Below are 21,748 nucleotides of genomic sequence, written 5' to 3' on the forward strand. Positions count from 1 at the left end.
CTGTCTTAGGGCGTACAAATTTTTCCTCACTAACTGCGTACTATCTCTCTATTTTTATTTAAAAGGCCATTAATCGAAAACCTCAAATGAAACCAATAACAAAAAAAACTAATCAATTGATTAACTGTTAATAATAGTCATCTATTTAGCTCAAAATATTGAAAAAATCATGTCCGCCTCATCAAATTCTAATAATTATTCATCTGTTGTAATTGCAGGAGCAAGTGGTAATCTTGGTAACCAAATTGTTAAAGCTTTTCTCAATCAACCAAATGTTAGAACTCATATTCTTGTTAGAAATGAAAGCAAACACAAGGTTGAAGAATTGATCAAGTTGGGAGCTCACATTATTGAGGGAGATGTAACAACCTCAAGTGTTGAAGAGTTGGCTCAATCATTCAAAGGAATTGAAGTTATTGTTAGTGCACTTTCTGGTGATCATTCAGTTGTTTTTGATGGTCAACTGAAATTATTGAATGCTGCCAAGTTGAGTGGGGTTAAAAAGTTTGTTCCTTCAAGTTACGGTTTCAATTTCCAAGATTATTTGCAATTAGGTGATAGTTTACTCATTGATCCAAAGAAGAAATTGATTAATGATTTGCAATCTCAAAACCAAGTTGACTATCTATTGATTCACAATGGTTTATTCTATAGTTATGCTTTCTTTCCAGGTTTCCTATTCCAAAAGGAAAATGACACTATTAAATACTATGGAGATTTGAATGTCAAAATCCAATTGACTGACACTTTAGATATTGCCAAGTATGTTGTCGAAGCATCTTTGAATCCACAATTAAAGAACAAATCCATCAACGTTGCTGGTGATGAAAAGACCTTGGAAGAATTAGCTCACTTGAGTTTCCCTCAAACTCAACTCAAATTTGAAAAGTTGGGATCCGCCCAAGATTTGAAGAATCTCATCCAGAAAGAAATTCAACAAGGATTGAAACCAGAACAAATTGGTCCAATTATTTATCAACAATTACAATGGATTGCAATTTCAGGAGTTGCACATCCACCAAAAACTGATAACGATCTCTTCAATGTTAAACCACTTTCATTGAATGATTATGTAAAAAATCAAAAACAATAAACCCTATCCTGTACTATAGTAACGTTAATATTAAATCACCTACAAATTCTCAATTTTTAACAAGCTTCTTCATTGCGCTTATCATTGATGGCAAAGAAAAACGAATAATTAATCAATTTAAAAAAAACAAACAACAACGCGTCGCAGCGAAAAGCGAGGAAAACTCTGTGTTTTTTAATAATAGGACCACACAACAACAGCAAGTTACTTGCCGACTACAATAGTACACGTGGTGGATCATCAGAAAGAGAGGATTATTTTAGATCGGCTCGTTTTTTATATTGTGTTATATTCTTCTGTATTATATATTTAGTTGTAAATAGTTTCGGAAGGAAATGAACATTCTCTTCTTGGTTGATACATCTTCATCGATGAATCAACTCACAACCAATGGGATGAAATTGATTGATATTTCCAAGCATTGTATTGAACATTTCATCAAGAATAGACAAAAACATTTAATGCACCAACAAAAAAGGGATAATTATCTATTGGTAACATCTGGACAAAAGGTAGTTGTTGGATGGAAAGATGCCACGGAATCATCATGTTTCCTTCAAAGATTGAAATCCCTAAAGGCTAATGATTTGACTGAAATTGGGCCATCTTTGAAAAAGTCTTTTGATGTTTTAAATCAACATCGGCTTCAAAAAGGAGTGGACCATTATGGCATGGGAAGACATGCAAGTGCTGTAGAAAATTCTGCTATTGTTTTAATTACGGATGGTGAAAGATTAACTCAATCTGTTAATCCATTCGACCAAAGAGTATTTGTAAATCAATTTTTGGATGCCAACAAATTGACACTCCCTAATCCACATTCATATTCTACAAAATTGACAGAGGAACCATTTAGATGGGATCAAAGAGTGTTCAGTATTATTTTACAATTTCAAGCTGTTGGTACTTCTTTGACAACTGTTTCTCCATCAGCTTCACTTAATCCCTCATTGGCCAATCAACAACAACAACAAGCCAATTTGACAAATCAAACACCAACTATTACAGATAATCCAATAGCTCCAATAAGTGAAGTTACAGGTGGCTTATCGAGAACTTTCTCAAATATGGTTTCTCTCCTAAAATTTATGGATGATTTATCTGGTGTTCAGCTTGCTAGACCTTCAGTGGTTGTAAATTTTGACATTGTAAAAACATTGAATAATAAGCAATCCAGTGTTTTCCCTCCAACAAATAATGAGGGTCTAGGAAAAACTGTACTACAATATATTACTCAACCTCAGCAAAGAGAATCCTTTTGGCCAATACCAGAGAACTATCTTCCAGGTGCTAACATGACAGAACTGCCAACAAGAAGAGCTCAACCATCTATTTCTTTACTATATACTGAAAAGAATGATATTCTTTTGACAATGGCTCTTAACAAATTCCCAATTTATGATATTTTTGAAATCAGTACTCAAAGTCCAATTGGAAAATATGTTATTCAACAGTCAAGCAGAGAAGGATGCTATAAAGCCTTTGTAACAAACAGTACTCCGAGTAATTATGGATTTGGAGAAAGTTTTGGATTTTTAAAGAAGATTGCTGTCCAAAATAGTACTGGAGAAGTTGAAAATAAGATTTATTTCTACCTTCTGCCATATAACTTTTTGAGATTATTTTATTTGATGAATGAGTTTGTTGTAACCCACAAGTCTCAACCCTCAGCTGCTTGGATCCAACAGTTCCATAAATTTGTACAGAATCTCCCTGCCTACTATATCAAACCACTTAAATCAGCGATGAACAAATGGTTTGGAGCATTTGCCCATTTCCCTGATGTACCTTACGAACTACCAAGCTCATTACAACTCTATTACAAGCAACTAGTTGATGAGGAGAAACGATTTAACAAAGATATGGAATTAGAGGAAAGTGGATCATCTACCAATGTAAATTTACCAAATGACTCACTTCCAAAAAATGACGACCAAATGCAAGATCCTCCATCCTTCCCAATAATCAGTTTCACAAATCCATATGTTGCCAAAAAGGAAACCAATAATTTAATTAGAAATCCATTCGATATCGACAAAACATCACTCCTGAAACAAATGAAAATGATGAGCCAGTACCTTTTCCATTCAGTTGTTGTAGAAGTTCCAGAAGATGCTGACCATTCTAAAATACCTTTGGATCAACATTTAAGAGATTTATCAAAAGAAGAAATTAAGAAACACTCCACTCCAATATCTCAAATGGGTAACTTTGATAAGGTATTATTGTCTAAGGAGGTTTTGAGAGACCCATTCGAGCCTCAAAAGCAGAAACAAGTCAACTTTGGAAGCCCATATCAGAAAAAGAAAAAGAGATTGAGATCAATTCATATGAACGCCCCATTACTTCTCGATAAATTAGTTGATGAATCTGAGATGGATCTGAAACAAAAGGAGGAGGAAGAATCATCAGAATTTGATGCAAAGGTGGAATCAATGCTCTTATTAGAACCAAACATTGCCGATTCAAATGTATCATCAATACCAGTTGAACCTAGTTCAGCTCCACTTGAAACACACGAACCTTTTGAAACAGAGTTAGAAAAGATTGAACCAGTTCCACCAATTATTGAAGATGCTGTTCCAATTATTGTAGATGATGTAATACCTGACCAATATGCAGCCCTAACACAAAGTAGTACTAAGCCACAATCCCCTACCTCAAATCTTCCTGGTAAAGCGGCCAATTTTAGACCTCCATCAACCAATAGAAAATCTAAAGCTAATCCTCAAAAAGAACATGCTCAATTATTTGTTGATAGTTTCCAAAACAACCATGAATGTTTACAATTTGTTTCTCAACTTCCTGACCCTTTACTTTCAGCTGTTGTGACGAGAGTAATGCAACAAGAATTAACAGATGGCAAAAAGAAACAACAACTAGATGCCATTAGATCAAAGATAAGAAAAAGAAAACGTAAAGACATGGAAGAATTGGAAGAAGCAAAAGATATTACTTCTGATATTAATAAGGTTCATTTCCCAACTAGAGAAAGTAGGACAGTCTTTGTTAGAGAAATAATCGCTATAGCCGCTTTATTTAAAAAAACCAAACTAGCTCAATTATTGACAGAAGAGCTCTAATTATAATGTACAGCTTTATTCATTCAAAAATTCAAAACTTGACTCTTCTTGATTCTCAGTTTTTTCTTCCTCCTCATTTCCAGCAATGAAATCAAACGATGATTTTTCTTCGCTAACTGGTTCTGATTCAGTTGGTTCTATAGTTGATTCAATAATTGGGACTTGTTCAGTTGGTTCTTCATCTCCTGATGCGATAAAATCAAAGGACGATTCCTCTTGTTTTGGTTCTTCTTCATTTTGAGACTCTTCAGAAATAAAATTGAAGGATGATGGTTCAGTTGTCTCTTCAGTTGGTTCTTCAACTTGCTTAGCTTCTTCAACAACTTCTTCAACTGGTTCTTCTTCAGTTTTAATAAAATCGAAAGAGGTTGATTCCTCAACTGCTTCATTATCGTTACTGTCATTGAAGGTTTGATATTCTTCAACATGTTGCTCTTCTTCTTGTGGAGCCTCACTAACAGTAGTAGTGGCAACGGCTTCTGTTGATTCTTCTACTTTTTCTTCCTTTTCAGTAACCTTTTCTTCTACCAACTCTTCTTCCACCTTTTCTTCCTTTGGTTCTTCAGGAGGAATTTGAGATTTCAATTCTTCAATTTTAGTTTTGACTTCTGCAATCTTAACCTTTGTTTCTTCCAATTGTTGGTCCAAAACTTCACATAAATCAAATTGCTCCTTTTCTAAAGCATCATTGATATTGTCATTAATCTTACTTTCTGATTTCTTCAATTCTTCAAGATTAGATTCTAATTTTACAAGCTTATCCTTTGGAGATAAATTTTCCTCAACAACTTTGACTTCATTAACTTGGACTTGTTGTTGTTGATTTGGAGATTGCTCTTCAACCTTTTCAATAACTGGAGTTTTAGGTTTTGGTACCTCTGGACTATTGATTGACTTTTTCATTTCGAGCAATTCCTCATCTGATAGTGAAATAATTGACTTAAGCTGTCTAACTTGATAATTGAAAAGAGCAATTAATTCATCAATAACATCAAATCTCAACTTGAGTTGTTCAGGTGCTTCAACTTCTAAAAGCTTTACGCGATTTTTTTCCAAGAAATCTATTCTCTTCAAACACAATCTAATGAATCGTTTAGAATCCACCTTATCAACTTGTTCAAGTCTGTTGTGGGTAGCATCAAGTTCTTGGGTCAATCCTAGCTTTTGTTCCTCCAATTGTGTTTGTTCTTGCTTTAAGCTTGGGATACTTGATTCAAGTTCCTGAATCAATTTGGTTAATTTATCGCTTTCTTCTTTACATTGAGCAGCTTCCTTAAATTTACGTGCTTTAGCATATTCAAGCTTGTCTGCCTGTACTTTTGGCAATCTATCATTTGCTCTTTGAAGTTGTTGAGTTGAGTTATCCAATTCCATTGAAACAGATGAGAGATGAGATTTGAGGGTAGACAATTGTTGACTGAGAGCTCCTAATTCCTTAATTATTTGAGGTCTACTGTCATTAGGTGAACCTGGACATTCTTCCAGTTTATCCAATTTTTCAACCATGTCAATTATTTGTGAAACTCTTACTTGTTGGGTTTGTAGGTAGTCCTTGTATTGTCTCTTATCCATCATGGCATCATATTTCTTGGTTTCTTTGGTTTCAATATTGGTCAAGTCCTTATTAAGAGTTGCAGAAAGTTTTTCAAACGAATCAACATCATCCAAATAATTTTGCTTTCTCTTTTGGAATTGTTCCTCATCATAAGATATCAACTTGAGTTGTTCATTAAAATCTTCCTCATACTTCTTGATTTTGTCTGTAACATCACTAAGTAAAGAAAGAACAGTCTTTTGTTCTGCTCTCTTTTCTTTCAACTTTCTTTCAAGTTCAGCAATTTCTCTAGAGATTTCTTCATTTTGATCTCTTAAATTATCTTCTTGAATTCTCAAATCCTTTGTAGAATAATCAATTTGGTCAGTAATTCTTGTCTTTCTCTTTTGGAATTCATTCTCTTCCAATTTAATGCTTTCACCCATTCTCTTGATACGATTAGTTTCTGATTCTAATCTTTCACGACGTAATTCCTTCAATGGATTATTTTTCTTTAAAAAGTCATCATAATCCTTCTTTGTTGTTGTAAATGAGAAATCAACTCTTGAGTAAACAAGATTGATTTCCTTCTTCATTTCAGTCAAAGTCTTAGAAATTGCAGAAATATAAGAATCGTTATTTTTCTCGGTCACTTGAATTTCTTCAATTTTTGTTCTCAACTCTGTTAATTCTTGTTCAATTTGTTCAGCCTTCTCGAATTCTTCCTGTTCAGTATATTCATCAAGTAATTGTTCGAGAGATTGAATTTTTTCTTGAAGAAGAGAGAATTGGTTCTCCTTCTTTTCATCAATCTTCTTTTGTTCTTCATCAAGCAATTTTGAAATTCTAGTTGAATATTTTGTAAGAGATGAATTAATTGTAGACTTGATGTTTATCCAATCATTATCTACTGTTTCCTTTTCCTCCTCAATAGTTTCCGATTTGAAGGAATCTCTTCTTGTTGGTTTTTCCTCCTTGATTGATGTAACAACTGGACTTTCAATATGCTTTACAGGAGTAGAAGCTACAGGAGTTGAAGCAGAACCAACTTCAGAACTTGAACTACCTCTATCAAGTCTTCTTGGCTTGACTTGTAAAGAAGCAAAATCAATATCATCAGAAGGGCTTGAGGATTTTCTTGGTTCTGCAACTACTGGTGATGGTTTTAATTTTGGTTCCTCATCCTCAGTAGTCTTCAGAAATGATGAAATTGTAGAATCATCTTGTTCCTCATCCTCATTAGTATTACTATTGTTATTTGATTGAATGTGTGTTGTTAATTGAGAGCTGTGATTCAACTTAATATTATTTTCAATGTTTGAAAATGTTTTTTGAGCCATTGAATATTCTCTATCCAATTCATCACTTGTTTGATCCAATTGTTTTAATTCTTCATCAACCTTGCTATTTTTTGCATTCTTTCTTCTTCCTTTTCCTACAGATCGATTGATTTTAATTTGACCAGGAATTGGTTGAATATTTTCAGGTTCATCTTGAGGTGTTGTTGCAGAGGTTGTTGTATCATCATCGTTAATAAAAGAAAAAGAAGATCCAGTATCGTGAGTTGAAACTGTTGGTGTGACTTCTCTGTGGCTACTGAGTCTAGAAGAACTTCCGGATGATGTACTGTTTTGAAAATAATGTTGTTTTTAAATATTACTACTTTGTTTTTAAAACCTACGAGTAAGTAGAAGTATTTCCGTAGTTGCTTGAATGTACTGTCATTCCTCCAAACAATTCATCTCCTTGATTTTGTTGATTTATAGAAGAAGGTGACGAAGAAGCAGCTGTTCCCAAAGGTGGTTCATACTCGGCAGTGCTCTTAGTTGGAGCATTATTCCGTTGTTTTGAATTATTACCTCTACCGAAGAAGCCAAACATGCTTTACTTTCAAGATTTTTTTTATTGATGATGTAATTACTCATAGTACCCAGCAATTACTCATAATGAAACACAGTAAAGATTATTTATCATCAAAATATGATTTAGATAATAGAGAACATTTTACAATCCTAATGAAACTACCCAAGAAGAAAAATTATACAAGGAAATTATAATTTAGAGTTTTGCTAGTTGATGTATTATTAATAATTAAATTATTCAATCTTTGGGTTAACTGGTGGACGGAATTCAACACCCAAAACGTGGTGAGCGCATGATTCAAAAGCACTTCTTTGTGGATAACAATCTAATATAAATTATATTATTATGTTTAAACATTCCGATTCATTAATTAATTCCTTACCTTTGTAGTCATATTCACGCTTTCTCAGACATTCAACGAGAGTAGAGAACTTTGGTTGACAAGGAGAGTTCATAAATTCAGAAGCAAGACTGAAGACACATTTACGACAGTTAATGCTTTCCTTCAAACAATCTACAATATTATAATATTAATTCGACAATTAATGTTGTGTGATGAAAAATAAAATAATAATTTTGATGATCGTCAAATTAAAACACTATTGCGAAATTTACCTTCTGGATTTTCGCTCTTTGATTTACATTTCATATATTCAGTATTTTCAGTTGAACACTTGGTCAAGAGAGCAGGAGCCAAGGCAGCAATGACAGCGGAAGAGTCAATAGAGTATTGTTCGGTGGTAGACATTTTTTTCGTGTAATTACAACATCGCAACAATAAGAGAAGGCTTTAAAGTATTGCAGTCTACTGATTGAATTCTCCTACATGATGGTTTGGAATGAAGAAAAGAATAGAATAATGTACAATCAGTTGCATCATACATGTTTTCTTCTTAGTAATCTTCAGCTCAGTCACAATGAATAAAATTATTGTCTATTAAAATATTTGAAAGGCCAATAAAAAACTGCAAAATTTTATGAAAAACTAACTTGTTAAGGTAAAGAATTAGCATTAATAAACACTAATTTTACAAAGTTACAAAAATTGTGTATGTGAAAATTGTACATCAACACTATTCCTTGTTCATTGACTGTGGTTATTCCGTTGATGCTTTGTGTTCAATAACAAAAAGGAAAAACAATAAAAAAGAAATTGAGGAGGGAAATACAAAGCCAAAAATAACTCAAAAAAATGGCAGACGATCTATTAATGAGTTTTATGTCTATCACAGACGAAAACAACGTTGAAACTGCTCAACATTACTTGGAAGCAGCTGGATTTGATTTGGAGACTGCTGTAGAATTATTCTTCTCTAATCAACCTGCAAGTAAATCCAATTCAAGTGCTACTACTACTACAAGTAACAAGCCTACAATACCCTCCGATTATGAAGATATTAGATCACCTATTCCGCAACAAGCCTCCAGACTGTATGACTCATTTCAAGGAAATGATTATTCCTATGATAATTCTCAATCCTATTCTGTACCATCTTTTGTAACTTCAAATCAATACAACAATAGAGCAAACCAACAATTCCAATCATCAAGATTAACAAAACACGGTGATGAATTTTCGGAAATGTTTAAAAAGCCAGATATTGTATTTAAGGGAAGTTTTGATGCTGCCAAACAAGAGGCTGAAACATCAGGAAGATGGCTTATTGTAGAAATTCAAAAGGATGATATTTTTGACTGTCACAGAATGAATAGAGATACTTGGAATCACGAAGTTGTGAAAACAATTGTGGATACATTCTTTGTTCTTTGGCAAGCTGATGATGGAACTAATCAGGCTGAATTATTTAAAACAAGATATCGTATTCGTTCCTATCCTTTCGTTTGTATTATTGACCCAAGAACTGGAGAAAATATGAAGACTTGGGAAGGTAAATATATCGATGCCAGCACAATGGTAGATTCTCTTCAAAACTTTGCCGATAGTCACTCACTTATGGATCACCTTCCTTCACCATCTCCAAATACTTTACATACTCCAAATCCATTCGATAATATTCCAGTTCAACACCTTCCTTCAACAACGGCAACAACAACAACTAGTCACCATACTGATATGTCAACAGGTGATGAAACAGAGGAAGAAATGATTAGAGCTGCTATTGAGGCTTCACTCCAAGAATCTAATGCCATGCAGGACGATGACGTGCAAATTTTAGATAGTTTCCCAATTGCTCAACCAACAACAGCCACTAATACTATATCGACACCAGTTGTTCAAGAACCACCAAAACCTCAAGAAACACCTGACAAGCAAGTTAATGTTTCCGATTTTGTCGTTGAACAAGGAGATACAACCAGAATTCAAGTTAAATTACCAGACGGAAAGAAGGAAGTTATTAAGATTTTGAAGAGTGCTCCATTGGCAGCTGTTTATGCTGTCTGTAGACAAAAATTAGGAGACAGTGTACCATCATTTACCATTACTTATTTTGACAAGACTCAAAAGACTTTGGAAAATACCTTAGAAAAAACTTTAGGAGGAGAAGGAATTTTAGGAGCTGCTTTATCAGTTGTTCCTGAATAAATGACAAATCCATTACTTTAAAGAAAGTGTATAGCGTAAATACCATTTAAATCATCAAGAAGCAAAAAACAAATTAGCTCACGATCGTAGGTGACAATAATAAACAAGTAAAATGTCAAAAAACTAAACACAAATTTATTGGTGCTTGGCGAGCAATTCCTTGACGAGAGCAACGTATTGTTCCATGGCATCTTCCTTGGTCATACCTTCCTTACCCTTCCAGGCGTCCCTATTTTAATATTGTTGTTATTAATAAAATATCATTTTAAAACAACTTACCATTTAGCTCTATCCTTCATGTAGAAGATAGATGGTTGATCAGTGTTGCAATCACCAACAGTAGCTTGCTTGTACTATAAAATTATTAGTTGATGACATGATGAATATTTAAACATACCAAAGAGTACAACAAAAGGAGATCATCATTGGTTGGTCCAGAGGTCAACTTCTTGATGTCTTCAGCAGCTTGAGTGAAATCTTCTTGCAAACCCATTTTTATGTGTTGTTGATTTTTTGTTTTTTGAAAATTTATTTTCCTTCTTCCGAAGGCCATTTAATTCGGCCCAAGACAAGTCATCAAATTTTTAGTCCGTTGTTGATTGTCGACGTTGTAAAGTTGCTTTCAGTTTATTGGTTTGAATTATCAATTAACAGCTTTGGCACGTCAAGAGTTGAGGATGGCCATTAATTGCATGAAAAGTTTCTTAATTGTTAAATTGTCTAATTTGCAATATTTTCAAATATTAAAAAATGTCAAAGTATGATCCATACGTTGTCGATGACAATGAAAGTAGTTGTGAGGAAGTTGATGATGAAGAAAATGAAGATGATGATGATGATGACGATGAGGACATTAATACATTAGAAACAAAACCAGCCTTGGGATCCTTATTTTCTAGTGTTGTTGAGATGGGTGGAGGTAATTTTACTTGTGGAGGTGCATTGCAAAGTAATTTTGGCTTACCTGGATTGGAAATTATCATTCCGAAGTCATCATCGGATCAATCATCAAGTAATGTTTCTTCATCAAGTGAACAATTTGAATATAAACCAATTGCCTTACCAATTGTTTCAAAAGAACAAGCTAATGAATTAATTTCTCAATGCTCTAAAGCTCCTTTTGGAAAAGGAGAAGAAACAATTTATGATGATAAGGTTAGAAATTCATGGCAATTGTCACCTTCACAATTTAGAATTTCTAATAAGAATTGGAATGTTATGTTAAATGAATTAATGAATGGTGAATTGAAACGTGGATTGGGAATTAATGAAAATGTTAAAATTAAGTGTTCACTATACAAATTATTATTATATGAGGAAGGTGGACATTTTGAATTTCACAGAGATACTGAAAAGGAAGATCAAATGTTTGCTACTTTAGTGATTCAACTTCCATCAGTTTATAAAGGAGGTAATATTATTGTAAAACATTGATCTAATGAGGAAGTTTATGATTTATCAAACGAATCATCATATACTCCATTCTATTTCAGTTTCTATTGTGATTGTAAACACAAAGTAGACGTAGTTACAAGTGGTTATAGAACTTGCTTGATTTATAATGTCTGTTATGTTTCCGGAAGTAAGCCAATCATTACAGATAATACCTCACTTGTTACAACATTTAATGAGATTGTTAATAATTGGAGTCTTTCAACCCCAATACTGTGCTATCTACTTGGCCATAAATATTCAAAAGCAGGTCTAAGCTTTGATTGTCTAAAGGGTAGTGATACAAAGATATTACAATTAATCAGACAATACAATGCCAAACACTCAGAACAAGGTATTGAAGTGTTTCTAGCAATGATGACGAAAACAGAGAGTGGGTATGGAGATCCATATAATATTGAGTGGGAAGAGACTTCTTACAGCATTACTCATATGATTGATGAGAGTGGTCATATTCATTCAAACACCAATAACTTGGATTTGGACGAAAGTGATTTCTTTCCAGAAGATGCTCTAGAAGAATTAGAACAATCTGGTGAAGAAGTAAGTTCTATCTGTACATTAATTTATAACTCAGTTCGTTGTCATCTCTAGATTGAAGAACATACAGGTAATGAAGGAGCTACTGCTTCAAGATGGTACAAATCAGCATGCTTAATCATTTATCCAAAGAGATTCAAATATTTAATGGCATTGAAGTTTGGTGGTTCAAGTGCTTATAAAGGACTCCAGGATTTATGGGAAGCTTATCTGAAAGATGCTTCATTAAGAAATCAACTCGTTCAATATTTGAAGAGTTTTATAGAAAAAACGTATAGTCGTTATATGGTTGGCAATTTTAGTATTGGTAATTACATTTCCGAATTAAGAGAATTGAGTTTGGCAAAATTATTACTTTCTCAATATAAATGTTCGAAAGAAGATGTTATTCAAATGGTATCAGCATTTGGAATTGACCCACTCAGAAACGAAATCATTGGATACTATAAGAACATGGATTTTAATTCCCTTGCTGAATTTTTGGATGTATTTCCTGATAATAATTTGGCTCAATTATTAATTCCTACTCTTCTAACCAATAATAGATACTCTTATAGAAGTAATTCATCAACAGATTATGAGACTGCATTAACCGCTTGCTCAAAGTATAATATTACCTTGGACTCTGAAACAAAAAAGAAAATTCTATCCGATAGTTCATATAACACTACTCAACTCTATCAATTGGGATGCAAACTAAAAGATATTTATTGTTTGATGGAAGTATTGAAAAGATCATTCTCTATCAGCTTGAATTCAAACAGATTCTATTTAAATTCTAATACTGTAACACCTCCTACCACATTACCTGTTAAAATAATTGTAAATTGTATTCAAATTATTGGACTTGATAATTGTAGAGCCACATTAGAACAATTAATTTCAGAATTTGTGAATAGAAATGGAATTTCATCATCTCTAGATAGTATTCAATTATTTAGTGATAATACAGATAATATTCACGTATCAGATTTCATTTCAAAGTCAATTGTTAAGAATATTAAGGCAAGAAATGATTTAAAATCTCAAAACATTGATATTTATGAAAAGATATTTATTCAATTCTACAAGTGTGGAGCAATTGATGAGATGAGTGATCTTGCTAAATTATTAATTTCTAATCCTAATTCTCAATATATTCACTCAACAATTAATCCACTTGTTTTGAAAATTTCAAGAGCCAATATTAATGTTATCAATAGTGAACCCCTTCAATTTTTAATTAGAAAATGTATTCAATACTATGATTCAGTAATTACAAACCAATCAAATGTACCAACACCTAATAATTGGGTCATTAATGCTACTTTGGGTTGTACATGTGGTAATTGTAAATCATGTAATGAATTCCTCAAATCAGCCACACAAGTTACTCATTCGATAAAGGCATCAGCCAGCGTTAGAGATCATGTCGAGAGGGAGTCACGTAAAGTTACAATTGATTTGCAATATGATACACTCAGACAAGGTTCTCCACACACTCTCGTATTGACAAAGATTAGAAAATCACAAGAATTGAAACAGAGAGCATTACAAGAGTCCATTACTTCCAGAAATAATTTAACACCACTGGTGAGGAAAGCAGGAGCATCCACAAATGATCCACCTTCCAAGAAGCTTAAAAGTGAACATTAATAAAGATGATCTATTACGCCACAGAATATTTATTGTTCATCCATTATGTTAAACTTGGTATTCCTTAATAATAATGTTGATGATTTTCTTTTTCTACGTATGTAATTTTCCCATTGTCATTTCATTTGTAATAGTACTATCATCTCTCCTGTTGTTCAACATTTGATTTCCATCAATTAAATAAAAGAATTTATCATTAATTTCGGAATGAGAAGACAGTGTTGATTAGTGATTGTCTATTGATGTTGAGATTGAATTGATTAATTCCATCATTTAATTGTCTAATTGTCTGCGATTAAAAACATTGCAAGAGATGAAAATATTTCCAATTTCAGGAAATCAAGTGTTTGTCTGTTGTTTTTGTAACAAACTGATTCGGAAGGATTTACACTCTCACTTTGTTTACTAATCACCATGTTGAAGAGAGTCATTTTGGTTTGCAAGCTTCATTGTTGTACATCCTTGTTGTGGTGAGTGATGAAAATTTTTTCCAAGTCTATTGCTTGCCATTTTTCGCTGAAGAAATTCTTTGTTGTAAAATAATAGTTAACCAAGAATAAAAAACTTGTTGAAAAAAAATAAGTCGAAAGCACAATGGTTTGTATTCATCTGCTGAATTTTATCTTTGCTTACACTTTGCTGTTTTAATATTAACACTAACCTCCTCTTCATACCCTATTGTTAATGTTGTTCTTCAAATTTAAACTATAATAGCCTCCAAAGAATCCACAAGAAAAGAAGGCCAAGAAAGTCGTCAAGACCTCTGGTAAGAAGATCCAAAAGGGTGACTTCAAGAATTTATTGGCTCCTAGACCAAAGGATATCGGTATTGGTAGAGATTTGGGCGCTAAGATGAACTTGACTAGATTCGTCAAATGGCCAGTTTATGTCCGTCTCCAAAGACAAAAGAGAATTCTCTTGAAGAGAGTCAAGATTCCACCAGCAATCAACCAATTCAGAATTGTTGCTGATAAGCCTTTGGCTCACTCTGTTGTCCAATTCCTTGCTAAATACAAGCCAGAAGATGAACAACAAAAGAAGGAAAGACTCAGACAAGCTGCTAAGGATAAGGTTGAAGGTAAGGCTGCTACTCCAAAGAAGAGTGAATCCTCCCTCATCCACGGTATTAACGAAGTTGTCAAGGCTGTTGAAAGAAAGCAAGCTTCATTGGTCGTTATTGCTCACGATGTTGAACCAATCGAACTCGTTTTGTTCCTCCCTGCTTTGTGTAAGAAGCTCGATATCCCATACGTCATTGTTAAGTCCAAGTCCAGATTGGGTCAATTGGTCCACATGAAGAACTGTGCTGCTGTTGCTTTGACTGAAGTCAAGAAGGAAGATAGAGATCAATTCGCCAAGATTGTTGAAGCCGTCAGAGGTGCTTTCGTTGACAGATTCAGAACTGTCAATACCAAGTGGGGTGGTGGTCAATTGAGCAAGAGATCAATCATCGAACAAAAGAACAGAATCAAGAAGCTCAAACAATAAATTCCAACATAAAAACCATAAATTTAAAATTAAAAACATTTTACTTTTTTATTTACAAAATAGACTTGCCCTTTTACTTTGGTTTTGCAGAGCTCTCCTTAAGGTAAGAACATGGATAAGAATTCATCCATATTTTCATCACGTTCTTGTTGCTTTGTTTCTTCGTCTTCATCTTGGAGAAATACGTTTTCAAAGGATCCAATCATGGAATCTTCTTGGTTTGTATCAATCATTGAAATCTCATCTAGTGGTGTTTGTTGCATTGGCACAGTATTGTGAGAAGGTTCTTGTTGGTAAGATTCAGAGATGAGAAAAGATGAAAAATCATAACTTGGAATATCACTGTTTGAGGAATGGGAAGAGACAGGAGTTCTTGAGACTGGTGAATAACTGTAGCTTGAAGATGCAGTTTCCCTTATTCTCATCTTGTTTGCCTTTTGTTGAGGAATTTTGATTGGTTGATGGTTACTAGCATATCGTTGTTTGAATTGTTGATAGTTAAAGGATTGAGAAAGTTGACTCAAATCTACACTATTCATATTTACAACTGATTGAGTTTGCTGGGAACTGTTTGGTTCATGAACATTACTATTAGCATTGACTGCATTCAAACTTCCACCTCTTGGTGTTGACACTGATGCTCTTCTAATACTGGATCTTCTCTGTCTATGAACTGAATCTGAAGTACCACTTTGAGTATTGCTTCCTCCAACATTGAACATTGAAGTATTGCCATTGCTTCCTTCCAATTCTAACAACTTGGTAAAGAAATCAAATTCAGCACTTGGTTGACCTCCAAATGATTGAACTCTTTGCAAATTATTGTGAGCATTATTGGGTGGAGGACTAATCATTCCACTATTGTTACTAGTGTATGAGCTTCTTGGAGTTGATGAATTAGAATTTGAATTCAAATCCATCATCATTGAATCAGTCATTCCTCCATAACTGAAATTATTTGGATATGAGGATGAGATTCTTACAACCTTTGTTGGAGTATAGATACTATCATTACTATAACTATGATACATACTTTGAGCTGATGTATCAATAAAGAGTGGATGAGAATCATCACCATTCAATTCTGATGTTGCGGTTGTTGCTGTTGTAACCGAATTGAGATTTTGTTGTTGAGGATTAGTATTATTACTATGATACAATTGATTCATCGAATCAGAATGATGCAAACCTGAAACATTAAAGGTAGTTTGCAAGAGAGAAATACCAGATATTGTGTTTCTTCTTTTATGTGAATAATTGCTATTGGCACTCGAAGAATCATGATGAATGGCAGCAGCATCATATTGAGAGGTGGAGGAGGAGAGGAAATCATCATCGGTTGGAGTTACAACTGAATGAGAGGATGAGTTCTTACGTTTCTTCCTATCATTCTTATCAGTCTTGAAGAAAAAGTAGTTGGCTTGAAATTCGGTATTGCTTCTGAATTGCTTGTTGACTTTGAGCAGTTTATCTCCTTTCAATTGAGTCTTGAGTTTCACCTCATCTGTTAGATCGACAATTGAGAATTTGCCATTACCATTCGAATCATTCGTTGATGCAGTTGATATTGTTGTGGCAGATGCAATTCCATTATTGTTGGTATTCAATGATGAAGAGGCTTGTTGCATTCTTTTTTGTCAGTGTTTTGATGAATATTGTTGGTGGAGCTCTCTCTCGTTCCAAGTTTTCATTCTTCCTTCCATAATTGAGGAGCAACAATTAAAACATGTCATCAATTGCTTTGAATTGTTGCAGACTAGTGAAAAATTCATTTCATGCATGCAAAAACCTTTTTTGTAATTTGGAGGACAATATCGACATCAATGCACAATCTGATCCTCTCACATAACCAGCCAATCCTTCTTCTGTGCTCGTTGGTTGTTGTTATTGTTCAATAGTATAAAAAAGGAATGTTTGAAATAGTCCCAATTGTCTCTATTTAATTGTAATGTTCATTGCGTGGTATTACAATGAATCTTCGTGTGAGATTTCTAATATTCTGTTCGATTCCTAAAAAATTCAGCAGCTGTTTGATATTAAATCAGGAAAAACAGGATTTTTTTGACCCAGTAGCCAATTTTTCTAATAGCAATCGAATGAATATTGACAAATCTTACCATGATTGTTTAACTATATTTTTATCACTATTCATACGCTGTCTAAAAATCTTCTGAATAAAATCAAAAAAACAAGCATTAGAAAAGATTAAGCAAATTGCTCCAACATTTGCATGTTTGTGTAATAAAGGAAGTGACCTGACAGATAGTGCAAATTATTGGTGCTTAACTCAAGGAGAATTGGCTTCAAGCAGACTTGAATCAACAATAAAAATCACTTGCCAACATGTTTCCCCCTCAGTCAATACAACAATTTTCATTTCATGCAAAAACCTTTTATGTAATTTGGAGAATAATATTGTAGATAGGTTGTCCAATCTGATCCACAATCTAATCCACTCATTTATCCATGTTAACCTTTTCTGTAAGGATTTGTAATAGTATTTAAAAGGAAATTTGAAATAGTCCCAATTTTCTCTAATCTATTGTAATATTAAATGATGGTGAAATCACTTTGAATTTTCTGAAGATACTGTTGTTGGAGTACTGTTTTTGGCTGCATTCTTAGATGAATCGTCAAATTTAGTTCTAAGATTTTTGTAAGCTCTTGCTGTCTTTTCTTCATTACTGACATAATTTTGTCCGACTCCAGATCCACCATCATTACCAATTTTAGTACCATCTCGTGAGTAAACTCTGTATCTATTGTTTTGAACACCTCTAACTCTATTCTCCTCGATTTCTTTCATTTTAGAGGTTTGAGCTTCTCTTCTCACAAGAGAGGTCATTCCTTTGAAAACTAAATAAATTGCAAAAACGTAAGCCACGTAAGCCATCAATTTCATACCGAGAGCAATGGCTTTAGTTGGAGTCATTCCGTTCATCTTAATGTCGTAAACAAAACTGAAAATGACTGGTGATTTCAACAAGACTTTTTTAACAAGCTCATGTTGGTCTTTGAAATGAGTTTGAATTATAGTTTCTCTTTGTTTCATTTCTTTTTCTTGTCTTCTCTCTGAATTATACTTATTCATAATACCAAGGAAAGTGGTATGTTCTGAATCAGCAAACCATGTCTTTTCACCCTTCTTATATTTTTCAATTCTTGTCAGGAAATCATCATCTGAAAATGGGAATACATCGAATGGATTGTAACGAGATCCACTACTAAATGGATCCTTTCCCCAAAATCCTCTTGGATCTGATTGTCCTGTTCCAAATGGTGCACTATTTGGATTGTTTGGATTTTGAACATTTCCTTGTTTAATTTGAGAATAGGCTGCATTAATTTCAGCCATCTTATCTTTAGCATCCTCTGTCTTGTTAAGATCTGGGTGAAATTTCTTACTCAACTTGATATAAGCCTTTCTGACAACATCTTCACTTGCTCCAAATTGAACTCCTAAAACTTCATATGGATTTTTCGTGGCATTTTGAAAAAAGGATTGTGTATGAAAGGAACGACTTGTTCCGATATTTAATAAATCCAAATAATTATTATTGCGTTTTAATAAATTACTATTATTGCTACTATTAATGTTCCAAAGAAATAAATTATTCAGTGATGATGACAAACGTAAATTGGAGGAGAAGGTGGCGAAAGTTTGTCTTCGAGAGTATCGGGAAATCATTCGAGACATTTTTTAATTAAAGTACAAGATATTATGTGGATGATGACGACAATATATTGTTGAACGAATACTTGCAAAAGTACTCATAAATCAGAAATGATTGAGGCATATTCTTATTGTTTTCATCAAGAATTACAACACCTTTGCAGAAGAGTGAGAGTTTCAAACTTGTGAAGTGGTAAAAATGAAGGGACGAAACTTTGATTGTAAAAACAAAAATCGGTGGTCATCCCAGGAAATTTTTTGAAAAAAAAAGCCCAAACGTAAGTAGACCTTTTATTTCGCCCATCTCGTTACACAGACATTTTAATAGAAAATGCAAAACGACGCCGGTGTCCAAGTTGATTACTATCACCCAAGAAAGTGTACTGCCACTAAGAATTTGATCACTGCTAAGGATCACGCTTCCGTTCAAATCACTGTTGGTTTGGTTGATGAAAACGGTGTTTACACTGGTGAAAATGCCACTGTTGCTTTGTGCGGTGATTTGAGAATGAAGGCTAAGTCTGATGGTGCTGTCAACAGACTCATGCTCGAACAAAAGATTATGAAGGATATCCAATAAATTCTCAACTAAAAAACTATTTAAAATATTAAATTTACCTTTACTTTTTCTAATTACAATAGTAGAATGACATTTGAAAAAGCATTAGATGATATTTCAACATCATTCGTTTTTGCTTATTATTTTCAAAAACAATGTCTCTAATTGGCCCAAAGGATTTATCGGACCAATGCAAAATTCATATCAGCAAGGATTATAACTTGCAGATTGTTAGCATTGTCATTTGCTTTCTGAGTATTATAAGTAGTGTTTTTGTATTTGCAGGAGTGTTTTTGTATAGGAAGGAGACCAAATCGCCTCGGATGAACATTTTAGCGTATGTATTAATCTAATTCTTCTCATCAACAACTTTATCTGTTTTACAATTCTTGTTAAATTTCATTATTTCACCAATGTTCTCTTTCAACAACAATATAACATCATTACGATAGTATAATCAACATTTTCGGATTCATCTATTGTTTATGTATTGAAATTGAATCAATAATTATCACATTGTGTAGGTTTTCGCAAAATGTAATAATACTAATTAATTAATCAACATGATTGTACATCATCAACTTTGTTCCGAATTCAATTCATCAAAAATCATCATCAAATCTGAAATAATACAGTGGGAAATGTCACTTACATTTATCCTCTATGCCAAATTCAAGCCTTTGTTGCAAATAGCTCTTCATTGTGTCTGAACACATTTTCTCTGTGTTTGACATTCTTCCTCTTCTACACAGTGGTTGTTAATAATCAGTATAGGAAATTGAAATCCCTCTACTCTAAACTCATTATCATCTTTTTAGTGCTTTGTTTCCTTGTCTCTATTCCATTCTTTGTATTTATATTTCCTGTTCCAGTTCCAAACTCTTCGAGATATGCAGAGCTCTATGGAAAATCATCGAAATTGTGGTGTGATTTTGCCAATACCCCTAATCATTATATTAATCAAACTGATGATGCATCAATGAGTAGTTTTATTAGTCAATCATCACCTAAATTGCTAATGACATCAACAATATCAACAATGGGAGAATTTTCGAGGAAGAATGCAACAGTGGCGGATCCTGTGGAAACTTATTGGGCTATTTTCTTTGAGATTGGATTCTTTTATGTTCCAAATACTCTAATTCTGTTTGGGTATGTTTCCTATTTCATGACATGAATTAATATTTGGAAATTATAGAAATGTTCTCTTGTTTTTAGTGATTATTGTGAAAATTAGGAGGAATTCAACAATTCTTAAGAATCACCAACAGATGTTTTCATTGATGAGGGAGTCTTCTTCCAACACCTCTATTGTAGATGATTCAGAGGTTTCTCAATCGGTTCCTATTAAAAATCCAAAGAGAGTTGGTTCTATGGCAAATATGAGTCCATCCAATAGGAGGAACACACCATCGGTTGGCTCTCTTGGAAATAATCTTTCATTTTCTAATGAATGTATTGATGAGGACAATCAGGAGGCAATAGATGAAGGAAGGCCATTACTGAATCCAAAAAAGTTTTTCACGAGTAATTCTTCTTCTTTAAATCTACTGGCAAAGAAGGGATCTTCAAATTCATTGGTTATTCCAAAAAGTGGCCCAAAGCCAAACTCAGTCACACAACCTTTGGAGGCATCTCTTCCTAGTACTTTTTCCTTCTTTATGTTTGGAAGTAATATCAAATATTCCACGTTAACACAGAGAGATATTGATGAATATATTCAATTTTTACATTCTCAATCTAGAACAGCCTTGTATTATATTGCCGTATTGACATTTAATTGGATTGTATGGATTGTTTCAAGGTTATGTTGGGAATTTACACAATGTCAACAATCTGAGAGTCAATCTATTATCATTTTCGTTCTTTTATCGATAGCAGAACAATGTAGTGGACCTAGAATGAGTTCCATTCTGCTATCTATTATTTTTGGTATTAGTGAGGATACAGTTTCACCATCAACACTTTTTGACATGTTCCAAGATGTAACATGTCTCAGATATTTTACGACATATTGTTCTGAGAGAGATTCAACAGTTTCTAACAAAGAACCACAAGAAGAAAAACCATTACCTATCGAATATGATAATTTGGTTTTCTTTTGGTTTGATATTTATCAACTCAAAGAGCTAATTATGAAGGAAGAGGAGACAGAGCAAGAATTGAGAAAGAAGAAAATATCTGCAAAGGTTCAAGATATTTGTGATCTCTACTTCTCTGAAACATCACAATTTAAAATCAATTCTGACATTGTTACGAATAAGGAGAAGAACTTCTTGAGGA

General features: G+C 33.4%; 10 protein-coding genes across 10 annotated transcripts; 5 read left to right on the forward strand and 5 right to left on the reverse strand.

The window, feature by feature from the left end:
* Positions 1 to 169: 169 nt before the first annotated feature.
* NAEGRDRAFT_66903 (uncharacterized protein) lies at positions 170 to 1,093 on the forward strand (the record flags this gene model as incomplete). The annotated part of the gene is made up of 1 exon (XM_002677868.1): positions 170 to 1,093. The coding sequence occupies one exon, from the start codon at positions 170 to 172 to the stop codon at positions 1,091 to 1,093; it is 924 nt and encodes a 307-aa protein (XP_002677914.1).
* A 322-nt stretch (positions 1,094 to 1,415) lies between these two features.
* Positions 1,416 to 3,925, forward strand: NAEGRDRAFT_57857 (uncharacterized protein; the record flags this gene model as incomplete). Its single annotated transcript, XM_002677869.1, has 2 exons — positions 1,416 to 3,693; positions 3,917 to 3,925. Exons 1-2 carry the CDS (start codon positions 1,429 to 1,431, stop codon positions 3,923 to 3,925), a joined length of 2,274 nt encoding a protein of 757 aa, XP_002677915.1. The 5' UTR covers positions 1,416 to 1,428.
* A 266-nt stretch (positions 3,926 to 4,191) lies between these two features.
* NAEGRDRAFT_48650 (uncharacterized protein) lies at positions 4,192 to 7,591 on the reverse strand (the record flags this gene model as incomplete). Its single annotated transcript, XM_002677964.1, has 2 exons — positions 4,192 to 7,336; positions 7,392 to 7,591. The coding sequence occupies 2 exons, from the start codon at positions 7,589 to 7,591 to the stop codon at positions 4,192 to 4,194; spliced, it is 3,345 nt and encodes a 1,114-aa protein (XP_002678010.1).
* A 2-nt stretch (positions 7,592 to 7,593) lies between these two features.
* NAEGRDRAFT_79520 (NADH-ubiquinone oxidoreductase) lies at positions 7,594 to 8,322 on the reverse strand. Its single transcript, XM_002677965.1, has 3 exons — positions 8,189 to 8,322; positions 7,956 to 8,087; positions 7,594 to 7,898 (listed from the first exon to the last, which is right to left on the reverse strand). Exons 1-3 carry the CDS (start codon positions 8,319 to 8,321, stop codon positions 7,807 to 7,809), a joined length of 357 nt encoding a protein of 118 aa, XP_002678011.1. The 5' UTR covers position 8,322; the 3' UTR covers positions 7,594 to 7,806.
* Positions 8,323 to 8,765: 443 nt separating this feature from the next.
* NAEGRDRAFT_79521 (UBX domain-containing protein) lies at positions 8,766 to 10,136 on the forward strand (the record flags this gene model as incomplete). Its single annotated transcript, XM_002677870.1, has 1 exon — positions 8,766 to 10,136. One exon carries the CDS (start codon positions 8,766 to 8,768, stop codon positions 10,116 to 10,118), a length of 1,353 nt encoding a protein of 450 aa, XP_002677916.1. The 3' UTR covers positions 10,119 to 10,136.
* Positions 10,137 to 10,233: 97 nt separating this feature from the next.
* Positions 10,234 to 10,625, reverse strand: NAEGRDRAFT_38949 (acyl CoA binding protein). Its single transcript, XM_002677966.1, has 3 exons — positions 10,516 to 10,625; positions 10,398 to 10,471; positions 10,234 to 10,347 (listed from the first exon to the last, which is right to left on the reverse strand). Exons 1-3 carry the CDS (start codon positions 10,609 to 10,611, stop codon positions 10,254 to 10,256), a joined length of 264 nt encoding a protein of 87 aa, XP_002678012.1. The 5' UTR covers positions 10,612 to 10,625; the 3' UTR covers positions 10,234 to 10,253.
* A 3,864-nt stretch (positions 10,626 to 14,489) lies between these two features.
* Positions 14,490 to 15,233, forward strand: NAEGRDRAFT_33131 (uncharacterized protein; the record flags this gene model as incomplete). Its single annotated transcript, XM_002677871.1, has 1 exon — positions 14,490 to 15,233. A coding segment is annotated over one exon (744 nt), but the record flags the coding sequence as incomplete, so codon positions are not given.
* A 31-nt stretch (positions 15,234 to 15,264) lies between these two features.
* On the reverse strand, positions 15,265 to 16,861 carry NAEGRDRAFT_79523 (uncharacterized protein; the record flags this gene model as incomplete). Its single annotated transcript, XM_002677967.1, has 1 exon — positions 15,265 to 16,861. One exon carries the CDS (start codon positions 16,859 to 16,861, stop codon positions 15,332 to 15,334), a length of 1,530 nt encoding a protein of 509 aa, XP_002678013.1. The 3' UTR covers positions 15,265 to 15,331.
* A 938-nt stretch (positions 16,862 to 17,799) lies between these two features.
* Positions 17,800 to 18,930, reverse strand: NAEGRDRAFT_66910 (uncharacterized protein; the record flags this gene model as incomplete). The annotated part of the gene is made up of 1 exon (XM_002677968.1): positions 17,800 to 18,930. The coding sequence occupies one exon, from the start codon at positions 18,928 to 18,930 to the stop codon at positions 17,800 to 17,802; it is 1,131 nt and encodes a 376-aa protein (XP_002678014.1).
* Positions 18,931 to 19,177: 247 nt separating this feature from the next.
* Positions 19,178 to 19,516, forward strand: NAEGRDRAFT_36459 (40S ribosomal protein S21). The gene has a single exon (XM_002677872.1). It carries the CDS (start codon positions 19,238 to 19,240, stop codon positions 19,484 to 19,486), a length of 249 nt encoding a protein of 82 aa, XP_002677918.1. The 5' UTR covers positions 19,178 to 19,237; the 3' UTR covers positions 19,487 to 19,516.
* The last annotated feature ends 2,232 nt before the right edge of the window (positions 19,517 to 21,748 follow it).

Source organism: Naegleria gruberi (genome assembly GCF_000004985.1).
Source record: "Naegleria gruberi genomic scaffold NAEGRscaffold_20, whole genome shotgun sequence".
NCBI lineage: Eukaryota > Heterolobosea > Eutetramitea > Acrasida > Naegleriidae > Naegleria > Naegleria gruberi.

Excerpts from the sequence above, each read along its gene's own strand:
- NAEGRDRAFT_79520 (XM_002677965.1), bottom strand. The coding sequence starts at position 8,321 with ATGTCTACCACCGAACAATACTCTATTGACTCTTCCGCTGTCATTGCT. Across the intron at positions 8,088-8,188 it reads AAAGAGCGAAAATCCAGAAG|ATTGTTTGAAGGAAAGCATT; the intron begins GTAAATTTCGCA and ends ATAATATTGTAG. Across the intron at positions 7,899-7,955 it reads GCGTGAATATGACTACAAAG|ATTGTTATCCACAAAGAAGT; the intron begins GTAAGGAATTAA and ends AATTTATATTAG.
- NAEGRDRAFT_38949 (XM_002677966.1), bottom strand. The coding sequence starts at position 10,611 with ATGGGTTTGCAAGAAGATTTCACTCAAGCTGCTGAAGACATCAAGAAG. Across the intron at positions 10,472-10,515 it reads TCCTTTTGTTGTACTCTTTG|TACAAGCAAGCTACTGTTGG; the intron begins GTATGTTTAAAT and ends ATAATTTTATAG. Across the intron at positions 10,348-10,397 it reads ATGAAGGATAGAGCTAAATG|GGACGCCTGGAAGGGTAAGG; the intron begins GTAAGTTGTTTT and ends ATATTAAAATAG.
- NAEGRDRAFT_36459 (XM_002677872.1), top strand. The coding sequence starts at position 19,238 with ATGCAAAACGACGCCGGTGTCCAAGTTGATTACTATCACCCAAGAAAG.